The sequence below is a fragment of the Cetorhinus maximus genome, chromosome 24, assembly GCF_964194155.1.
Source record: "Cetorhinus maximus chromosome 24, sCetMax3.hap1.1, whole genome shotgun sequence".
Classification (NCBI taxonomy): domain Eukaryota; kingdom Metazoa; phylum Chordata; class Chondrichthyes; order Lamniformes; family Cetorhinidae; genus Cetorhinus; species Cetorhinus maximus.
Genome location: NC_135902.1, coordinates 8,673,085 through 8,693,984, shown reverse-complemented (window position 1 = coordinate 8,693,984; position 20,900 = coordinate 8,673,085). Strand labels below are relative to the sequence as shown.

General features: G+C 46.0%; 1 protein-coding gene across 1 annotated transcript in view; it reads left to right on the top strand.

Annotated features, from left to right (window-relative positions):
• Positions 1 to 20,900, top strand: part of dnah9 (dynein, axonemal, heavy chain 9) — a 563,627-nt gene that overhangs the window by 211,768 nt on the left and 330,959 nt on the right. Inside the window, exon 41 of the mRNA XM_078570706.1 lies at positions 1,983 to 2,222. Coding sequence (XP_078426832.1) covers positions 1,983 to 2,222 — 240 coding nt within the window. The remainder of the gene's footprint in view (positions 1 to 1,982; positions 2,223 to 20,900) is intronic.

Below are 20,900 nucleotides of genomic sequence, written 5' to 3'. Positions count from 1 at the left end.
TTGTTATGGGGATCACATTTCTGGTTTTACTGGCACTCTCAAAGTGAATGGTTATCTTTCTTTCCAAATAATCACACCACTGACTGGTAAAAACAAGGGTTGCATCAATGTACGGCTTAAGTGAAGTCTGCATTACTGATATAAATGAGAGTTATGTCACGAATGGTTTAAACAAAGGTTAAATCGTGTTTGACATTTATCACTGCTAATGTGATGAGCACTTAGAAATATCCATTTATTGAGTAGTGACATCGAAAACAATTTTAGGTTGCTCACTGCTCGATCCCTGGGCTAATTTGTTAGTATCTGTCAACAGGCAGATAATAGTGACTACACATTTGCACTGGAAACAATGATCCATATAGTTTGAAAAAAACCTTACCCAAGGCCTGTACCTAAGCAGGCATTGAAATCCAAAACTAGCAGAGATCTAATGAACCTACTTTGGCAATTTACTCACATTATATCCAATAGAGATCCCAACCCAAACGTCCTGTTCAGATCACAGCCTTGATAAGGTTATCGGTGAAGCAGCAGAGCAAGAGATTTCACTTTTGAAGATAGTTACTTTCCTTTATTTAGGATTTACAGTCATAAATATGTTGTGTTAATCATCATATATATGTTTCCTAACGCTCAAATTAAAATTTTGCTGATGACCTGAGGGAATTTTCCTCCCCTGCATGGAGACTCCGACTTTGAGAACCGGTGACATAGTGAGGGGAAAAAGGAACATATTTTAAATTGGCAGCAACACAATTACTGATGGGACCAGAGAGCAGCAAACGCGACAGCTTTTTAACCTTGTGCTGTTCAACTTGCTTATTCCCAGACACGCCTGCCTAGTGAATTACATTCTGTAGCTCCATCCACCATAGATGTTTAAAGCATCTAACACCAAGAATATTTCTCTTGAGGTTTTAAAATAATTTTAGAATAATTCTTCTGCTTATCAACGTGGGTCATGCTTGTGCCCGTGCTGACGAATGGAATAATTCGGTTTTGAGGAGCTTGGTATAAGATCCACGCTGCTCCAGGTGAGGTATATCCAAATGCCCCATAAAATGTTGCAGCTCCAACCTCAGGACACTATCCTGTGCTGCACTAGCATGAGCTCTATTTTTCTCTCTTTTTTTCTCACCATCCCCGTAAGCTCTCTCAATGAGAGACAGGTTTGTGCTGTCACTCCACATAGACTCAGAACTGCCTTGAGAATGCATTTGGGAACCTTAACATCCATGGTCCTGAAGTGTCATTTGACTTGGTGTCACTGCAAAGCAACTGATTGGAGCAGAGTAAAGATTAGCTTTATCACCAATTAAATGGGCAAAAACATTGACTGGAAGAAGGAAATCAGTAATTAGTTTGTCACCTCCCAGGGAATCCGCAGTGTTCAGGAACCGTTTCATTGATACTGCGAGAGTCATGGCTAAGTTCGGTTGTTGCTATCACTTAACATCAACACTGACATGTCTAATTTTCATAAATACTTCACTCTTTAATATGCTTATTTTCTGAAAATGAAATGGTTTCTGCAGATTAAATGAGGGTAGATTTTTATCTTGTTTTGCCTGATTAGCAGCACAAATATTTTTATGCAAATTTCCAATTTTATCACCGGCTGAGGCTTGCTTTAATTTCATATTTGATGGCCGCCCTTACATTAGTTCCCAGAAATGGCCTCTTGGGTATCAGCAGCCTGTCGAGACATCCCTCGGTTTCACTAATTACAACATCTTGTCCACAATATTAAAAAAAAAAGCTCACATAAAATGCAACCTGGGGTAATAAAGCATCAGTCAGCCATTGATTTAAATTCCACTTGTTTAACTTATTTATGCAAAGTGCTTTTGAAGATGCCTGTGCTGTCCACTGTTCTAAAATGTTCCATACAAATTGCAATCTGAAGGTGCAGATGCCTGTTCTGTAAAAGCGTACACGTCCAGCACGACTAAATGGTTTTTATTTCCCCAAAAACGCAGCGCCACTTCTGTGTGTTTGCTCTGTCGTTTCCTGGCATGGATGCCCTCGCAACCATCTACAGTACCATTCTGGCTCAGCATCTCAAGCTTGGCAACTTTGCAGGGGCATTGCAGAAATCCACACAGCAGCTGATCAGCCTGGCACTGGCCCTGCATCATAAAGTGGCTTCCACGTTTCTGCCAACGGCCATCAAATTCCACTACATCTTCAACCTGCGGGACCTGTCCAACATCTTCCAGGTGGGCATTTAACATGAAAAGCAATACTCTCTATTCTAAGTCTAATATTTTGTTGAGCCACCAAAGAGTCAGTTTCTAACTGTTTCACGCAGAAGGGGGTGAATGATTGAAGATTGCGCAGAGGGGTGGGTGAAGCTCATAAACAACATCAGTGATGTTAAGTGGGGGTGGCAGTGGGGTGTCACGGGAAGAGGGGTGCAGGGGATTTGACACCAAGGGCAGCGGGTGGTTCTTAGTGCCCCTCCCCCAATGTCGAGCCCCTCGATTAGGAGAGAAAACCTGGCCACGGCAGTTTTAGCTGCCGTGCATGGTCCATGGCGACAGGCCCAGCTACAGCGTGGTTAATACTAGCGGTGGTAGACTGAGGCCCTTACGTGGTCATTCATTGGCCACTTAAGGGCCTCACTTGATGGCAGGGTGAGAAGGTTGGCCGTGGGCCTTCCCACCCAGAACTTAATCCTGGCGGAGGCATGAAGGTGGAAGGGTTCCAGTATGCCACCATCCCCCCCACCCCACCGCCCTGGCCCTTCCTACCACAAGAAGGACCAGAACATACCGCCCTATATTAGCAAATTGTGTTTTTTAAACTCTTGGAGTTGGCCAGATGGACCAAAGTGGCCTTTTTTGGCTCTGACCATTTTGGTGACCAGGTGGCCAATTGGACCAGCATTGGCGAACCCTCATTGTGTCATTCTACGGAGTGGTAGTGTGGAAATACATGCCCGTAGTTTTCAGCACGTAGGTTCAGGATCTAGGTAGTACCACAGTGTGCTATCAGGTGGAGTCTGATCCCCAAGAAAGGGGGAAAAAAAAAACAGAGGCTGCTTTCTGGGTGGTTGGGATAGAGATCTGCAAGCAGGTGGATTGCCGCCTATGTTTGGGATGGTGCATGTGGCAGGGAGACCCAGAAACGCTTTAAAGGGGAGAAAATCTGCAGAAAGAACCTCAGCCTCAGCAAAAATGAAGCATTTCAGCAACATAGATTGACAACATCGGTGAAGGAGGGAGAAGAAATTGTGGAACACTGTAGAGAGGCAGAAAAGTCTATACAAGTTTGCAGTGGGAGTTGGTGGTGAAAATCATCAGGAAAAGAATATCGTACACCGTTCCTTGTACTAAATCGAAGTTTGGGATTCTGCGCAGAATTGGTTGAAAGTGCCATCAATGTGATGTATTCTTGTTCAAATCCTAAAAAAAATGATACAAATCACTTCGGTAAATTTAGTTTGTGATAAGTGCAGAATATCCACGAGTAAATTTATTTAAAAAATAATATTTAGCACTTGAACACTGTTAGATGGTAAATAACAGATTAGCCGTGATTTTGAGCTCTGTAACGTTGGACTGGGGCAATGGTAGCTCCACAGCCACGGCTAGCTCTATCCGACACATTGTTCTGGACAGGGCGTTACCGCGGGTATGCCTGTGTATGGTGAGAGGTTGTTTGTGATGTCAATCTCTTGTTCTTGCTGATTTGATGCACTTTTCACAAACGTGGTCTGTGCAGGCCCACTGAACGCCTGTGCTAACCACTGTCAGCTGGGCACGCCCGCAGCGACTTGGGGAAGCAGCATCCTTTGAAGGGCCAGGAATGCAACTTGCTTGTGAAGTGCTTCTGCCTCGCTAAAGATGTGGCAATGCGAGTGGAAGTGCCGTGGTTTGTGTTTGGAGGTTTTGTGGTGAGCTACCGCATGCGTTCAGGGAAACCAGAGGATCTGGTGACGCAACCCTGCATGAGGAATGGGGGCTGTAGTTTCAGTGCCTCTGGGTCTGCATCATGACAAACAAATGGGTCAGAGGCTGCAGAGAAGAGACGCTCTGTGAAGAAGCAGGGGAGGGGGGGCTCTGTACAGAAGGCATTACCAACCACAGGATCTCATGATCTTGGCTTGAGCTCCCACTGCAGCACTGAGAATACAGGGTGGCGTCTGCCTGCGCTGCAGTGGAAGCTGGGGCATCGGCCACCGGACACCACATTACGGGGTCCGCTAGTGTTCTTATGGAGTTGGCCATCACTTCCATGGTGAACCCGATGGACTCCAAGCTCCACGAGATGCCCTCTGCCATGTTGGAGTCAAACTCCTCTGTGCTCCATGACAGTGACAGGAGGTTGTCTGACAGGACTGCCAATGTAGCAAGCCTCCTGGTGTACGTGCTGACCAGTACTCTCCCTGTCAAATTCCTCATCAGAGCTCCCCGCAGCAAAACTCATCTGCAACCACACCCTCTTATAGGCTTTGAAACAAACTATCCTTTCCTCTCTAGCCATTACTGCAGCTCACTCGTACCCAATAACTCAACCGCGTGGAGATGCTGACTCTATACTCGCCTCGGAGGTATATGCAGTGTCAATATCTGAGCTGGTGGCTGCGAGTTTCAGATCAAGTGACATTCTTCATCAGTGCTGTGCTGATACACTCTCTCTCTCTCTCTCTTTTTCACTCTCTTTTTCTGGGGCTGCTGTGGCTGGACAGATGGCGCCTCTTGGGTATCTGAAAGAATAAAATCAGAAGGGGAGCGTTGGGATGGGATGTAAAGGAAGAGGTTTGAGCTCATACCATCTGCAGCTTGCACATCACGCTAGTTATCAGGATGAGGATGAGATGGGAATATGGCAGTAAAATCCTGAATGTTCTGGCTGATGTTGGACGCTACAGGCTTTGCTGCAGCCAGATCCATGATGTGGAACACCATCTCCTCTGCTGGGCTTGCACTGAAGGTTTGCCTGGGCCTGCCGGTTCTCTGCCTCTCCCTTCTATTTCACGCCACCTTGTCCTGCAAGTGAGAGGGCAGAGTATCAGTGATGAATTGCTCTGGATTGCGGAGTCTCTCCACTGAGGTTCATTCAGTCCTTCACAGTCAACACTTTACCGTGAACTTATATCTGAGGCCCACAGATGGGTGTTTAAACTGAGATTGATGGAGCGGTGGGTAGGAGATGTCTTGTGAAGGGACATTCACTGACTTTGAGCACCCAAGTGAGGTCATTGAACTTCTTCTGGCACTGCTGCCAGGTCCTCAGCACCAGACTCCATGCCTTGACCTCAGTGACTACTTACTCCCTCTCCTTTCAGAAGGCGTTCCTCAAGGGTCCCCCTGCCTCCTGCAGAAACTAGCTTTCTCTCCTTCTGTCAGCCTCCATGACTAATGCATCCGGTGCCATATCTGTAAACCACAGAGCTCTCTTTCTCTCCCTGGCATCACATTTGTCTCATCTGCAATGGCAGCACTGGAGTCCGAAGTGGACACCTTTTTTTTAAGCACAGCTTCTCTTTACGAGGGACAGACCTTCATGAGCTGGGGGGCTAGCTGTTAGCTGGGGGCGAGCTGCAGCGCCTGTTGTACATGCACCCAACCAGACAATTTTGTCCTCAGCAGAAAGATCATTTAGCAAGGCAGTAAAAAAGTGGCAACAAATTCAGTGACGCCCACATCCCATGAAAGAATATTTTAAAAAATTGGATTCTAGTATTCATTTAAACTGTTCCCATGGTTATTGCCCATATTACACACTAGATTTTCTAGTGTACGATCAGCCCACAGTTTCTAATGTTTCTACAGCTAGTGAGTCAGGAAGCTTCTCTTTTTTCTCACATGAAGTTCACAACTTCCAGAGATTCAATAATACCCAACAGCCACATTTTAGCAGGTCATCCAAGCTGCCATCAGTATCTATTTTACTTTAGGTGTGGCTGCATTATAAACCCTAAATTGGAGAGGACACCACATCAAGGCCTTAGTTTAAACACCCACCTCTTGGCCTCAGATATAAGTTCACTGTAAAGTGTTGACTGTGAAGAACTGAATGAACCTCAGTGGAGAGATTTCACAGTCCAGGGCAATTCATTTCTTCCACCTCATTAGTCTCACACCCCATTTGTATTGCAGCAAAAATCAAAATACTGCAGATGCTGGAAATCTGAAATAAAAACAGAAAATGCTGGAAATACTCAGCAGGTCTGGCAGCATTTGGGGAGAGAGAAACAGGGTTAACATTTCGGTTGGATGACCTTTTGTTAGAACTGTTTCCACGGAGATTGGTCACATCTGACGAATGTCCATCAGACTGTTTCTCTCTTTAATTTGTGTAAGTTCAGTAGTCTAGTTAAAAGGTTGGTAAGGTAGCTGACTCAGCTGACTGTGCGACAGTTAGCTGTCAATCACCTGAAGCCTGATTAGGGCCTGAATAGGTGCTGATTACTATTTGAAGCTTAACTAGTGTGAGTCATCTCAGCTCACCTCAGCTCCATTTCAGAAAGGGACTATTTAGAAGTCCCTACAGTGTGATTGCACATGAACAGGCAATTTGGTGCACAGTGGGAAGTCAGTGCATAGGGGAAGAGGTGCCTTTTGCATTTTTTCTTTGTTATCCAACTTCTTAAATCTTCAGAGAGTGGTCTTGCAGTGCTGCAGCAGTAGAGGCTACAAGGGAAAGGAATGACTGGTAAGTAGTGGGTAAGGTCGGGTAAGTATTTCCTACTTTTATCGCTTATAGTTTAAGGTCTTTTTGTGGTTTATAGTTTGTATATTCTGTAGTAACAAGGATCAGGAAAGAAGGGCCCTAGAGTAATTGATTTTAAAGGTTTAATTTAAAGGGATAAGTCATGGCAGGAGAGCTCAAAACCGTGGTGTGCTCTTCATGCTCCATGTGGGAAGCCGGGAACATTTCTAGCGCCCAGGACCAGCATGTGTGCAGGAAGTGTGTCCAGCTGCAGCTCCTGGAAGCTCGGGTTTCAGAGCTGGAACGGCGGCTGGGGACACTGTGGAGAATCCATGAGTCTGAGAGCATCGTGGACAGCAGGTTTAGAGAGGTGGCCACACTGCAGCTGAAGGGACTTGAGGAAGGAAGGGAATGGGTGACCACCAGGCAGTCCAAGAGAAACAGGCAGGTAGTTCAGGAGTCCCCTGGGGTCCTGCTTGCCAATTGGTATTCCATTTTGGAGACTGATGAGGGCACTGGCTCCTCCAGGGACTGCAGACAGAGCCAAGCTTCTGACGCCACAAGCAGCCTGTCTGTACAGGAGGGGTGGAAGAGAGGAAGAGCAATAGTAATAGGGGATTCTACAGTCAGGGGAACAGACAGGCGCTACTGTGGCCGTCAACATGACTCCAGGATGGTCTGTTGCCTCCCTGGTGTCAGGGTCCGTGATGTCACTGAATGGCTGCAGGGCATCCTGAAGGGGGAGGGTGATAAGGCAGAGTTCATGGTACATGTTGGTACCAATGACATAGGTAGGAAGAGGGATGAGGTCTTGCATCAAGAATTCAGGGAGTTACGCAGTAGACTAAAAAGCAGGACCTCTCAGGTTGTAATCTCTGGATTACTCCCAGTGCCATGTGCACAGAAATAGGAGAATAGCACAGATGAATACGTGGTTTAAGAGTTGGTGCAGGAGGGAGGGTTTTAGATTCCTGGATCACTGGGACCGTTACTAGGGAAAGTGGGACCTGTACAAGCGGGATGGTCTACATCTGAACCAGAGCGGGTCTAGCATCCTTGCGGGCGGGTTTACTAGTGCTGTTGGGAGGAGTTTAAACTAATTCGACAGAGGGAGGGGACACAGAATGTTAGCAGAATAGGGACACATCATATACAATAAAACAATCAAGTCAGAGGGAGTACAGCTGCATTAAGTTTCAAGGGAGTAAGGCAAGGCTGGATGGTCTCTACTTTAATGCCAGGAGTATTACAGATAAAACAGATGAGTTAAGGGTGAGGATTGACACGTGGAATTGTAATATAGTAGCCATCACTGAGACGTAGTTGAGGGAGGAGCAGGATTGGCAGCTCAACATTCCAGGATATAGAATCGTCAGGCGAGACAGGGGAGGGGGTAAAAGAGGAGGAGGCGTTGCATTATTAGCTAAGGAGTCAGTTACTGCAGGAAGGAGAGGTGATATCTTGGAGGGGGCATCGAATGAAGCTTTGTGGGTAGAGCTTAGGAATAAAAAAGGGGCAGCCACATTGTTAGGTGTTTATTATAGACCCCCAGATAGTCAGCGGGAAATTGAGAAGCAAATACGTGCACAATTTGCGGAGGTGTGTAAAAACAATAACAATAGGGTAATTCTATTAGGTGATTTCAACTTTCCCAACATTAATTGGGATAGACATAGTGTTAAGGGCTTGGATGGAGCGGATTCCTTGAAATGTTTACAGGAGAACATTTTAGGTCAATACATAGAGGGTCCAACAAGGGAGCAGTGCTGGACCTAATTCTGGGGAATGAAGCCGGACAGGTGGCTGAGGTGGTGGTGGGGGAGCATTGCAGTGATAGCGACCACAACATGGTACAGTTTAAGCTTGTTATGGACAAAGAAATAGACAAGTTGCAAAACAATGTTTTGGATTGGGGAGAGTGGATTTTAGTAAAATAAAGCAGGCATAGATTACAAAAGTAGGGAGGTCATGTTGGAGTTGTATAGAACCTTGGTGAGGCCACAGCTGGAGTATTGTGTACAGTTCTGGTCGCCACATTATAGGAACGATGTGATTGCACTGGAGGGGGTGCAGAGGAGATTCACCAGGATGTTGCCTGGGATGAAACATTTAAGTTATGAAGAGAGGTTGGATAGACTTGGGTTGTTTTTGTTGGAGCAGAGAAGACTGAGGGATGACCTGATCGAGGTGTACAAGATTATGAGGGGCATGGACCAGGTGGATAGGGAGCAGCTGTTCCCCTTAGTGGAAGGGTCAGTCACGAGGGGACATAAGTTCAAGGTGAGGGGCAGGAGGTTTAGGGGGGATGTGAGGAAAAAGTTTTTTACCCAGAAGGTGGTGACGGTCTGGAATGCACTGCCTAGGAGGGTGGTGGAGGCGGGTTGCCTCACATCCTTTAAAAAGTGCCTGGATGAGCACTTGGCACGTCATAACATTCAAGGCTATGGGCCAAGTGCTGGTAAATAGGGTTAGGTGGGTTGGTCAGGTGTTTCTCGCGTGTCGGTGCAGACTTGATGGGCCGAAGGGCCCTTTCTGCACTGTGTGATTCTGTGATTCTGTGAAATGCTACCTGACCTCCTGAGTACTTCCAGCATTTACTGTTTTTACACCATTTGTATTCTGCTGTTGTAATGTAAACAATGTTGAAGCAAACAATAAGTCAGCACAGACATCGTTAGAGGTGTTGAGACTGCCACAATATAAGCTGGCACTGATTGCATGGGCTGCCCTCTGGTACTGGTCAAAGGTATGCTGAGGGCACGGCCTGTAGGTAAACACTGGCAATGCTTCTGAATCTATTTCTACAGACATCATTCATTGGAGAATTATATAGTGCTTCATCACATCCCAAAAAAGCTTCTGACCATTGGATTTTTGAAGTCATTGTCATTGGTTGGCAGGTGTGGCAACTAGTTTGTGCGTAGCAAGATCACACACACACACACACACGTACACACATGTACACACACACACACATACACACACATACGTACACATACACACGCACGCACACGCACAGACAAGTGCACATGCACAGACACACACACACAGACACACACACATACCACATTAGTGAATGGCCAGTTACTGGTTTTGGTGGTATTGGTTAAGGGATGAATGTTGGTTAGGATATCAGGAGAACCTGTTGCTGTTCTCTTAATTGTGTAGTGCAATCATTTAACATTCACCAGATTGATGGTCCCTTGGTTTCCTGTCTAATTCAAAAGATGAGATAATTCAGGCTGAAGTGTCACCTTAGATTACATGCTCAAGTACATATCAGAAATTTTTAAAAAATGTCCAGGATGTAGGTGTTAATTGTGTTTAATTAAAGGCAGGTGGAGGGCATAACTGGGGATTCACTTGTGCACTATAAATAGACATTAAGTAGTGGGTGTGGGCTGGATTAGCAAGTGCCTGCTTGTAATCTGTAACTGTGTAAATAAATGCTTATTGAAGTGCATAAATATAAGCTTCAGTTCTATCCTTCACCAACTGAATTTCTCAAAAATAACAGTGGGTATCATTGGCAAGGCCAGTATTTATTGCCCATCCCTTGTTGCCCTTGAGAAAGTGGTGGTGAGCTGCCTCCTTGAATTGCTTTGGCCCACAGTTCTGATTGGGTGTTTCTTTGTTTTGACCCAACAATGATGAAGGAATGAATGTGTGTGTGAATTGGGATGGTATGTGACTTGGAGGGGAACTTAATTGGAAGCGTTCATGTTCCTGTGAACCTGCTGCCCTTGTTCTTCTAGATGGTGGAAGCCATGGGTTTGAACTGAGTTAACACTAACAAAGCCATCTCCATAACGTAGTGAGCAAATGGCTTCTCTGTTTCTCCCTTAGGGTGATATAAATCCATCCTAAGATGCAAGTGGTTGAAATTCACATTTAAGGCAACTTTTCACTGTGACTGAGCTGTTTCCACATTACAGGAGAAAATGTCCCTGCTTCCTTTTTTTTTATTCATTCATGGGATGTGAGCGTGGCTGACTAGGCCAGTATTTATTGCCTATCCCTAATTGCCCTTAATTTCTATTCATGGCAAAACCGTTAAACGTCGCTTTTTTTCAAAGTATTTAAGATTCCACTACATATAGGGAATCGCAGACATTTTCCCCCGACCAAATCCTAAGTAATTACTCTCACTAAATATCTGATTCCAGCTAGTCAAAACTGTGCAAACAGGAACTAGGATAGTAAGATATTATCAGGTTACATGTTTAGATAGTTAATAAAGGCTGTCATTAGTTTGTGTTACTGTCAGTCCATTAGAGAAGCCTCTGATTGTAAGTTTCATTTTGTGGTCAATCAGAAGCACTTTAAAATGAATTATCAAGCTATTTCAGTGTCCTGTTCTGGAACAAACCCAAAGCGCTTCCATTTATTATTCCCACTAGTTATTTGTGAAGGTTCCCTGGCTGTAATGATATAAGGTCCTCGTGCTTTTATAACTTGGATAATAGTGGTTTGTCTGGAACAAAATGACGAAAATTGCCCTTGATTTAATTTTTATTTCATTTGACAGCAAATCAGAAGCAACTTGAAGTAGTAATGACGAAGCATAATTTTGACACTTAAAAGTTAAAAAAATTAATTGCCTTCCACTTATCACGCTGTTCTTTTGAAAGTGGTCACTGAGTTGTCACGTATGTGAATTGATAGATTACATAAATTAGTCAAAGTGGCTGGCATTGTCACTAATGGACAGCGAAAGTGAGTTGCACAATGATTTGAGGCAGTCAATCACTGACAGGAATCTTGTATCAGTAATATGTTTTAGAGCATGAATTCAAAGTGCAGTAAAAGCAAACTGATAAACTGAGCAGAGGACTGTGCAACTTGTTTTCTTTTACCATGTCTCAGGCTTTTCAAAGGCAGCACTCAAAGTTGGGCTAGGGGGTTAACTGTGGGCTGGGTAAAAACTTTAATTCCAATTTATCTGCCGGTGATGAGAGTCTAAATGAGACATTTAAATGTAAACTGGCACCATAAGAGAAAACAAAGAAATGAAAGACATCACATGTGTGAATAGTGAAAGGGGTGGGGATCAGTGGGTAGACAGGGGGACATGAAAAACTAGCATAACAGAGCCGGCTTCCGTAGCTTCGTGGGTGCAGACCACTTCGATAGCACGGTGATCTGAGGAGGGTTCCTCACCCCAAACGTCAACCCACTCCTTCCCCTGCACACCCTTGGAAACATACATTACCAGCACTTTCAGCTAGAAAGAAAGTGGGAGCTGTAAAGTCAAATCATTATGAAGGCCAGAGGCTTGGAAACTGACTAGTAGGAAGATAAGGGGCCATTTCTCAAGGTTGCACTGAGTGTTGTGGAATAGCATTGAACTATTTCTGATTATGACCAAAACCAGCACCAGTTAAATTCAACAGTTACCATAGATGTCAGTGCCTAAGTCGACCTTTGAAGCCTTGAAAATGTCTCCAAAAAGGGGCCGATTTATAAATTGAGTGTAAAAGTGAACCACTGGCGTGGGTGTAGGTGGTCACCATCTTTGTCGTTCGCCACATGGGGTCTGTTCTGTGTGGGCGTGTCTTAAACACCTGCGTATCTTTACAACACAGCCCATATCGCCTGCTTGATCGCTTGCACCCAGTTATAAGGTACCGGTAAGGAAAACATCCATTTGTGGGAAGAAAAGTTGAGGCTGACTACTAATGTGAGTGTAGCACGTCATGGCTGAAAAGGGCGGGGGTCAACTTCTACACCAAGTATATGCAAAACCATGATTATTGCAGCTGAAAAAATGGGGTTGTCTTATATGCTGGGTTGATTTATATGCCATAATCTATGGTAAAGACTTCATGAATCTTTGTATCCTTCAGTCTCTACAATTTATCCCTTAACTTAGCAACAGATGAGTACATGTCACCAGCACCTTTAACAAGGAAGCCTAGTCGTTTTGCACTTTTGAGGGCTGGATAAAAGTGAGCAAAACAAAACAAAAACAGAATTACCTGGAAAAACTCAGCAAGTCTGGCAGCATCGGCGGAGAAGAAATCAGTCAACGTTTCGAGCCTCCATGGCCCTTTGGCAGAACTGCAGCTCTGCAGTTTGGCTGCAGTTCTGCCGAAGGGCCATGGAGGCTCGAAACGTTGACTGATTTCTTCTCCGCCGATGCTGCCAGACTTGCTGAGTTTTTCCAGGTAATTCTGTTCTTGTTTTATTTTGGATTTCCAGCATCCGCAGTAGCTTTTAGCTTTTTGTTTTTATAAAAGTGAGCAAGCTGTTTGGTAAATACAATAATTGAAGATTTTTGTTCTAACCTATGGTAACCTGTTTACACCAGACCATAAATAAAGAATAAAATGTAATTAATTCAGGCTACCATTTCAGAAAGATTGGTCAATATGAGGATGTGCTCTACAACAGACATCTTGCTACTGTAGAGGCTACCTCACTACCACCTCTCTGACTCCTCCATTGACTTCAGATTGTCAGGCTGCTTGTCGGACATGGAGTACTGGATGAACAGAAATCTGCTCCAACTAAATATCTGGAACTTCGAAGCCATTGTTTTTGGTTCCGCCAAAGGCTCTGATCCGCATCCTCTCCGTGGCAGTTGTCTGAGGCTGAACCAGATGGTTTGCAATATTGGTGTCATATTTGACACAGAGATGAACTGATCCAATGCCTGTGACATCAACAGTCTACCTATTCCGATCTCCATAACATCACCCAGGTTGGACATACCTCTGCTCATCTGCTGAAATGCTCATTCATGCTTTTGTTACCTCTGGGCTTGGTAATTCAAGTGCACTCCTGGCTGACCATTCATGTCCTACCTTTGGTAAACTTGGGCAGCAGAGCTTTGAATGACCTCGTGTCCTCCTCACGGCAAGTTTATTGACTCATTACCCCCGTGCTTGCCCAATGACATTGGTCCTCGATTATGCAATGTTTCCATTCTAAATTCTTCATTTTTAAATCCCTGCATGACCTCACCCCTTCCCCATCTCGGTAATCTCATCCGGCTCCAGAACTGTCCGTGATATCTGTGTTCCTCTAATTCTGGCCTGTTGAGCATCCCCAATTTTAATTGCTCCACCACTGGTAGCCAAGCCTTCAGCTGCCCATACTCTCAGCTGTGGAATCCCCTCCCTGAATCTCTTGTGCCTCCTTTAAGACACTCCTTAAAACCCACCTCTTTGACTAGGTCTGCCTCAGTATCTCCTTATGTGGCTCAGTGTCAAATTTCAATTTAAACACTCTTGTGGAATGCCTTGGAGCATTTATTGTGTTAAAGGTGCTTTCGAAATGCAAGTTGTTGTTGTTGAGGTAAAATGGTAACTTACAGACTTAGATCCAAATTATTTCTGTATTCCTTTCAAAAAGATTTGTCTGCAGGCAGAAATCACATCCTGATAAAGAATACTGCTCATTCTTTCCCATAATGCAGCTGCAAAATTATATGTTGTTTTGTGCTGTGGCTTTGGGCCTATTTGAAACTACAATCATATAATGGTTACAGCAGAGAAGGAGGCTAGTCAGCTTGTTGTGTCTGTGCTAGCTCTCTATAAAAGCCAGTCCCACACCCCTGCCTTTTCCCCTGGCAAAATATTTCACCTCGGATAAGTATCTAATACCCTTTTGGAGCCACGATTGAAGCTGCCTCACCATATACTCAGGCAGGGCAATCCAGATCCTAACCACTCGCTGCATAAGCCAAGTTTTTCCTCATGTAGCTGCTGCTTATTTTGATAGTCACCTCAAATTTGGTCTCCTCTGGTTCTTGGTCGTTCCACCTATGGAAGCAATTCCTCCCTATCCACTCAGTCCAGAACCCTCCTGAATACCTCTATCAATGCCCCTCTCAACCTTTTCGTTAAGGAGAACAATCCTAGCTTCTCCAATCTATTGACATAACTGAAGTCCCTCATCCCTGGAACCATTCTCGTAAATCTTTGAAATCAAATGATTGTGCTGCTTTACATAAAAGTAACTGCCTAGCAATTAGGATGTAATCATTGTTAAACATGGCAGGTATGGAGGTCTTGGTCATGGAACAAGATGGTCCACTCTACTTTCACTGACCTGACTTTGAAACTAATTCATACTCCTGCACCCTACATGAGACAAGTTTAACCAGCACTAATTCAGTTTCTTGTAGGTACAGGTCCATAGCACAAAGTAGGCTGGACTTTAAACCTACAGTAATTTGTACAATGTTACAACAGAAGGAATATTTTTAGCTAGTGCACATAGTAGAACCTTTCTACTGGTGCAGTATAATGTGCACCTCTGAGATTCAGGTTCAGGGGTGTTCTCAAAATAAAGGGTCTTTGCCCAAATGTGGGAGGTGGTCTGTAACAGAGGGAAAGGTTCCTGCTCGGAGTGCTGGCTGGCACACTGGGAAGTGTGTGTATGTGGCAGGTGGGAATAGGACGAAAGTTTCCTGTGAAGTCAGTTGTGTCAAAAGAGCCTCGGGGTGATGTATGGGTGGGCTCCTGCCACCTGTGGAACTGTACTCCAGCACGATGCAGTGGAAGAAACAGTGAGTGGACAACATCTGAGAGAAAACAGGGAGAAGACGGAAGGAATCTTGCCGAGTATTGGGATTGAAAAAAAAAAGTGGATTTAAAATCTGTAACTTTTGAATTAAAGTTAAAGAAGGATCATTCTCATTCTAGGAGGGAAATGAACTTGAAGAGCTTAGTGCTTTTGCAACTCAACTGATATCATTGCTTTGTACATTGATAAAATACAATTTCAAAGCCTATATTCATAGCTTCTCAGCAATGAGCATCTCAGTTTGAGAGAAATGCGTCTGGATAAATAGCAATTATGAACTGGTCATGTTCACTTCTGCACCATTCCTTTTCAGAGTAATATGCCTGTCTGTTAAATGGCTTAGAGAGTGTGCATCACGATCGAGGAATCACAGAAGATAACATTTTTCTTCAACCATGTCCAGGATTGTGAATAGTATCAAATATGACCCCAAATAGGGGGCCAAATAAGGGGAAGCTAGACAAGTTTGAGGGAGAAGGGAAGAGAGGGTTATGATGGTAGATTTAGATAAAAGCTGGGAGGACGCTCAAGTGGAGCATAACCACTGACTTGGACAGGTTGGGCTGAATGGCCTGTTTCTATGCCATATATCCTATGTAGTTCAAAATGTCATGTGTATAAGAGAGAAAGAAAGATTTCCAATCAGGCTGTGTTTCTTTTCTGACCCTGAGCTGGAAATTCTTCATTCACCCAATCTTTATATTTCTCTCATCAAATACCAATTAAACACTGACTGACCCAAATGATGATTAACGGAGATTAGACCTTGTGCACTTAAAGGCCAGTTTAAAGACAGATTCGCCCCAACAGCAGAATAATACCCTGGCCTGGATCTCCTGCGAAGCGACAATCATCGCCAGATTGCCACTCTGCTCGAGATTTTCTATGCCTAGACACTGCTCCATATTTCTTGCCAGGTCTTTTGAGCCCAGCTTCTTCATGAATGTGGAGTGCAGTGTCCATCGTAGAACTCAATTGCCATGCTGTAGCGTCAGGGTGGGGTGGAAGACAAGCTATACCCCCTAACTATGGCATTAGCTGCTGTATGGTAAGTTTAAAGGTCCAGTGTGAAGGTTAGTGAATGGATGACTGAGTGAATGGATAAAGTGGTAGGGTGGGTAGGTCAGTGAGGTGAGTTGGTAAGTGACTAAGTGGATGGGGTGGCATGTGTAGGATGACAAGTGGGTGAGATGGCAGGTGGGTTGGGGAGTTAGTCAGGTGGTGGGGGGGTAGTCAAGTCGGGGGAAATCGGGGGGTAGTCTGGGAGTCGATGGGGGGAGTTGCGGGGGTGGTGGGGCAGTGTGAGTGATTGGGGGTTCAGTTCTGTAGTTACCCAGAAGTTAGACTGGGGGCAGAATCAACCCAGATTTGCACTAAGTGAGGTAGCAGGCGGTGGAAACAATGTTTTACCCGCTGGCCGCAATGGTGGGTTTTTACGCTGTTTCGTCCCAATCCCGCCACATTATTTATACACTCCCGGGAAGCACACCATTTTCATGGCGGGTGATCACTGCCATCACCTCGACACTTCATCACACTAGGCACCATATTTAAGTCCAGCCGCGCACACACATCTCAGTGCTTCCAGACCACGACTACTTCAGGGAAGATGTTAATGAAAGGTAAGAAGACTGCAGCCCCCGGGTTTAGTGAGCATCCCTTGAGCGCCTTTTGGATGCCATGGGGTCCCACGGCGGGGGTTCTCTACCCCGACCCTGGCCGCAGGATGGGCAGCTGCGTGACCAGCCAGGTTTGGGACGCGATGGCAGCGGTGGTCAGCTCCAACGCCCTTGAAAAGAGGACAGCCACCCAGTGCTGCAAGAGGATGAATGATCTCCTTCGTTCCACCAGGGTAAGTCACTCTTCTCATCACTCTCAGTTCACACACTCGCAAACCCATCACACATCGGCAGGGATCTCACTCACTGCCAGTTCCAGGGACATCACCATTCACTCTCTCACACACACTGTCATTGTCCTCATCCCGTCCATGGGACCACTCACCACCCACTCAGGCCAGGCGTACTTATCATCTGGCCTGGCAGGCCTCCTGCTTACACTCTCTCCATCTCTATTCATGCAGGACAAGCAGGCACATAATAAGAGGGAGAGGCCACAGACCGGTGGAGGAATGCCTGAAATCAAGGTCCCCACAGACTCTGAAAACAGAGCCATCCAGCTGGCCGGCGATGACCGGGACCAGTCCTGTACTGATGGTGAGGTCGGCGCTGCTCCCCACCAAGTGAGACAACCATGCTGTTAGTGATGTGTCCTGTTTCACAGGGTTAGGAGAGTTAAGAATAATTAGTTGCGCAGCCTGGGCACGGGTATTAATCACTTCTACATACTGTTCACTATTGTCAATAAACTCCCAAGAATGTCTCCCTGTCTATGGCTCCTTGTACTGATGAGCAGTGTTCATGTCACTCAGATGTGAACCCTTTCTGCATAAGAGAAAGGCAGGTGTCTCAGTCCAGGGCCTCGTCCCTGTGCTCTGTGCAGCCTTCAGACAAAGTGATGGTCCGGCCTCACACTCCCTGGACACATTACTGATACCTGCACCTCGATGGTGTTTGTCATTGCTGCCAGAATGTAGTGGGCCGGCGCCACAGAGTTCCATCATTCTCTCTGTGTGCCCTCGGCATCTCTTCAGAATCTGTGACCAGTGACGCTGTGCTCCTGAAGGGCTCAGGTGCTGAACGCAGACAAAGGATCAGATGATCCTAAAATTTCGTCTCAGTGATATGACCCTGATCACAGAGTGCAAGCGAGCTACCCTCGGCCAAACAGGAGTCATATATTCTCAGAGGCTATGTGAAGATCTATGGAGTGTCCTCACTGCATGTTGTCATCATCCTCCTTTAATCCTATTAGGGCCTCCACTGCATCTCCATGACAGGAGCATTCTCACCGAGGGTATTCACTCTGCCACAAGCCAGACTGGAGTCAAACATTCACAGATGTGATGTGACAACCTATGGGGTCACCTCACTGCATGTTGTCATCATCCTCTGCAAATCTAGCGGCTATGGGCCTCCCAAATATGCCGGCCTCGACTGGCCAGTGTGAGAGCTTCATGCCTGTCATTGTTGACTCTGAGGACCTCCTGACCCTCATCTCCGACAGCGTCATCCTCATCGGAGGAGATATCCAGCTCCTCAATCTCCTCCTCTGCCAGCTCGTCTTCCCGTTGGAGTGTCAGATTGTAAAGGGTGCAGCTGGCGACGATGATGCGTGACACCCTCTGTGGACTATATTACCGGTCTCCACCAGACCGGCCCAGGCACCGGAACCTCATCTTCAGCATCCCGATGGTCTGCTCCACCAAGTTGTGAGCTGCAGCATGAGCCTCATTATAGCGTCGCTCTGCTGCAGCCTGAGGCCGCCGCACAGGTGTCATCAGCCACAGCCTCTGTGGGTAACCCTTGTCCCTGAGGAGTCATCCCAAAGCTTCTCTGGACCCTGGAAGACTCCGGGTATCTGTGATTGACTGAGGATGTAGGAGTCGTGGACACTCTCTGGAAACCGTGCGCAGACCTGCAGGATGTGTTTCTGGTGGTCGCACACCAGCTGCACGTTCAGCGAGTGGAAGCCCCTGTGGTTGATGTAATTCACTACGTGTTGCGACAGAGATCTGAGTGCCACATGAGTGCAGTCAATCACACCCTGAACCGATGGGAAACCCAAGATCAGGGCGAATCCAATCGCTGTTGCATCCTGACTGTCCTGGTCCTGGGCGAAATGCACAAAGTTGTGTGTCCTCGCTGTCTTCACCGACACTGGTTCTCAGTCATTTGCAGGAATGAAAGGTGGTGTCTATAGACCCTGGGTGTCGCTAGGCACCGACCAGCGATGGCTCGCTGTGTCTCTTGGCGGCGTGTGCGGGATCCCCAGCCGCCCCTTCTTCCTGCTGTTGCTGCTCCTGCCTCTGGGCAGCCAGGAGTCTCAGTCACTCTCTCCTCCATTGTCTTCGCTCTCTTAGGCCATTGGGCATCCAGCTAGTTCACCAGGCTCCATGGTCCTGATGTACTCCTCCTGCAGGATGAAAGCAAGAGACACATGGTTAGCATGGGTGTACTAAGAACCTGTCCTGGTTCAGAGTGAAGGCCTCTTAACATTTCCCGGAAAGTGCTGGCACCACTTGGATCAGTACACTGCATGGATGCCCGAAACCCCACCCACCTCCACCCCACTCCACCTGACCGATTGGCGGCAGCTTTGCCACTGGACTGCATGCTGTGCCCTCAGCTCAGACACAGGCATTCTCCTAACCCGCACTGCAAGGCTGCACTGTTAGCTTGAACTATCAGGGAGACTGGTCCAAACCGGGATGCTGACATTGCCAAGGGGATGTGAGCACCTCCACCAGTGACTGCTCCATGGCCAACTTTAGCGAGGAGATTGTACATCGTGTGCAGTCATCCAACTGCTCTGCAGTCCACTAAAATGCATTGACTGGTCACAGCATCGGGACTTTGACCCAACTGCGCCTTGGGTCGTATGTCCAGTCTCTGACAATCGGGAGATCGGGAGATCTGGGTAATTGGTACATTGCCAATATTATGCCACATGCCATTTGACAGATTGTGAGTACTGTCACAGGAGATAATGGTGACATTAAATAAAGGTGAAGGGGTCAACCAGAGAGAATTGGTTTTATGATAATTTCTAAAGGCAACACTGAGAAGAATGGACAGGTTCCCAAGCAGAATCGTTCCCTCTCTTGAGCTGCGGGAGGACTCCGGATGAGGCATTGAAAAGAAATCTTGAGAAGATTGCCTGCTATGAAGATCATTTAGAATATTGTGAGCAATTTTGGGCCCCGTATCTCAGGAAGAATGTTCTGGCCCGGGAGAGTGTCCAGAGGAGGTTCACGAGAACGATCCCAGGAATGAAAGGCTTAACATATGAGGAACGTTTGAGGACTCTGGGTCTATACTCGATGGAGTTTAGAAGGATGAGGGGGGATCTGATTGAAACTTACAGAATACTGAAAGGCATGGATAGAGTGGACGTGGGGAAGATGTTTGCATTAGTAGGAGAGACTAGGACCCGAGGGCACAGCCTCAGAGTAAGGGGAAGACCTTTTGGAACAGAGATGAGGAGAAACGTCTTTAGCCAGAGAGTGGTGAATCTATGGAATTCATTGCCACAGAAGGCTGTGGAGGCCAGGTCATTGAGTGTATTTAAGACCGAGATAGATAGGTTCTTGATTGGTAAGGAGATCAAAGGTTACGGGGAGAAGGCGGGAGAATGGGGTTGAGAAACTTATCAGCCATGATTGAATGGAGGAGCAGACTCGATGGGCCGAATGGCCTAATTTCTGCTCCTATGTCTTATGGTCTTATGGTCTAAGTGGGGGATGGTAACCGCTGAAAACAGAATTGGGTCAAATATTATTCAGCAAAAGCTGGCTGAACAACTCGTTTGGATTACCATATGGTGGCAAAAAAAAATTAAAATGACAGTCTGTTGAGGTTTTTGCCAATTATATTTTATGGTCTATTTTACTAACTTATTTATGTTGTACTCCCATCACAATTGTGCTTCCAGTTAATTCAAATACTGGCATATTGCGTTTTTTATTACCAGTAATTTTTTGTTGTAGAGGGAGTAGATGTTATCTGATTTAGACGCTGTCCCCCATTTACAATCGCTCTGTATTACCCTTCAGTGGCATCTGATGGAAGGATGTGCAGTTAGAG